The 2,459-nt window shown below is 35.2% G+C and overlaps 1 protein-coding gene across 1 annotated transcript; it reads left to right on the forward strand.

Moving 5' to 3' along the window:
• Positions 1-480: 480 nt before the first annotated feature.
• Positions 481-1,611, forward strand: LOC105315753 (kelch domain-containing protein 4-like; the record flags this gene model as incomplete). Its single annotated transcript, XM_011410496.1, has 4 exons — positions 481-532; positions 590-1,132; positions 1,307-1,467; positions 1,549-1,611. Coding segments are annotated over 4 exons (819 nt in total), but the record flags the coding sequence as incomplete, so codon positions are not given.
• Between the last annotated feature and the right edge of the window lie 848 nt (positions 1,612-2,459).

Raw genomic sequence — 2,459 nt, forward strand, 5'->3', positions numbered from 1 at the left:
CCAGTTCTCCATCCGCTATCTTCTTGTATCATTTTGTATGGACCACTACCTTCGAGCTCTTAGCTGGAAATCCTTGCCGCTCCACTTGCTGGTGATAATTAACCACGCCCAACTTAATAAATGGGTGAAGAGTCCCAAGAATGGGCCAAGATACGTCGAGGCAGAGTGAAGAGAGTAGCTCTGGTTGAAACAGCTCCAAAGAGACCAAGGATTAGTAACAGCAAGAAGAACAACAGCCCAAGAACACTGCAACAGAGTCCTTTGCTATTAATATCGCGGATTTTTCAATTAAAATTGCATCTGGTAACCATGATAATTGCTGAGTGCGGGGAAAAAATCGCGAAAATAAGCAGCCGCGAATATATATCGACCTACGGTATTATATTTATTATACATGATTCATTGATGATAATGGTACATTATTCCATAGATATTAGAGACTACGTATACGTAGTCTCTAATATCTATGATTATTCATAGTTGTTTGATGACGTCATAGATGGGTGTATCTCCATTACAATGGCAGCAAAAGGTGAGAAGTTGTTTATGTTTGATGGACTCGGTTACTGTTACCTCTTGTTATCTATAGACTATAAACCAGTGGAGAGGAGTTGGCATTCTACAGTAAGAGTAGGAGACTACTTATATATGTGGGGTGGGCTCCAGTCTGATCTCCCTGAAGTACACAATAATGATAAGAAGAAAGCACTGTCATCATTAATGGAGGTATACCATTTACCTACTGGTAGATGGGAGCAGAAACCCACCACTGGTAATCCTCCACTGGGTATCTGTACCTATGCATCTGCTACCATTGCAAATGAGATATTTTATTTTGGTGGAAGGTGTAATCATGATAACTGTTACCATAATAGCCTGTACAGTTTTAATGTTGATACATTCACCTGGAGGGAACTCTCACCTACTACTCCTCATCATGGCCCAATGATGAAAGCCCACTGCAGCATGGTAGCATTTCAAGTGAACGGTGAGGACTATCTTGCAGTAATTGGAGGACATGGACCATCTTCTAACAATACACCCACACAACCTAATGCTCAGTATGACAGCAAAGGAATGGTACCTGGTTTTAAACGAACTAATGAGATTCATTATTATAAACTATCATCTGGTTAGTATAAATGTTTATGTGTCTTCCAATGTATAATACAGTATATTGTAGTATGTTAATTATATTGTATATTGTAGTATACTCATTAGAATGTGTGTGTGTGTGTATTTGTGTATTGTATGATTGTGATAAGTACAATGTATGTGTGTATTAATGTTTATCTATTATTATTAGGTAAATGGAGTTCACCTAATGTTACTGGAGACAGACCACCTCCTATCAGTTCCTTTACTTTAACATCAATTACTAATGACTGTGCCATATTGTTTGGTGGGTCTACTCCTAATGGAACCAGTAACAATGCTTATATTGTTAATTTTAGCCACACATCAGTAGTAAGTGCATTATTAGTAATGTATTGTTATACTATTGTTATTCTAATTTCATTATTTATGTGTATTATTTTTATTATTTAGAATTTTTCCGAACTTGGTGAAGTATCAAAGCAAAAACCTGAGGAACAATGGGGTCATTCCAGTGTATTTATTAATAGTAACTCAGGCCCACACCTACTAGTGGTAGGGGGTTTTTTAAAGAATGATTGCTGGTTACTTGATATTAATAAAAGAATATGGAAACAACTGGTAAGTATTATAATGCTGTATAGTGGGAAAATTTGAAGGGGATAATTTTGGAAAATTAATTGCCAGTGATTTATAGTCATGTGTCATTGAGGCAGTAGTCAGACATGTGTAAATGACTAGAAGCATGCAAATGATTTTTTGGAAATATAAATATCTATTAATAAATGGTGGGTTTTATTTTAATTGGCAAATGTTGATCAAGTCATTAAAATTTAATTTTAGCCTATTCAAAATGACATGTACCTCACATGTACTTGAATACTGTACCTGTATAAAATTCCGTAGGGTACGTGTTTAATTTCACAGATTTTATGGGTGATTTCTTATATATAACCACAAAATTAATACTGGGGAAATACTTACTGTGTATGAGCAGCATGTGTACTTAATGTATGTTACAGGTGAACAATACTCATATGCATACTGTATATACCCTATGGGTATGAAGTTTGTGGGTTAACAAAACTTAAGATGTGTGTATATATAATTTTGTAGATTTTCGGGAGGAATTTTACACATACTTTAGATAGGCCTTGGCGGATTATGCCAGCATAATTTTGAGCATAATAGCCCCCAAAAGCATAAGCATAATGTGAGCATAATAGAGCTATAATAGAAAATTTTGAAAAAAAAATGCATTGAGAAGTGCAATAAACAGGCACTTACACTCAATAAATTAACTGTTTTCATGTTTAAACAGAGTGGTATTGCTCACAATACTTCAAGAACTCATAATGAATACT

The sequence above is a fragment of the Amphimedon queenslandica genome, unplaced genomic scaffold, assembly GCF_000090795.2.
Source record: "Amphimedon queenslandica unplaced genomic scaffold, v1.1 AMPQUscaffold_8289_Cont19766, whole genome shotgun sequence".
Classification (NCBI taxonomy): domain Eukaryota; kingdom Metazoa; phylum Porifera; class Demospongiae; order Haplosclerida; family Niphatidae; genus Amphimedon; species Amphimedon queenslandica.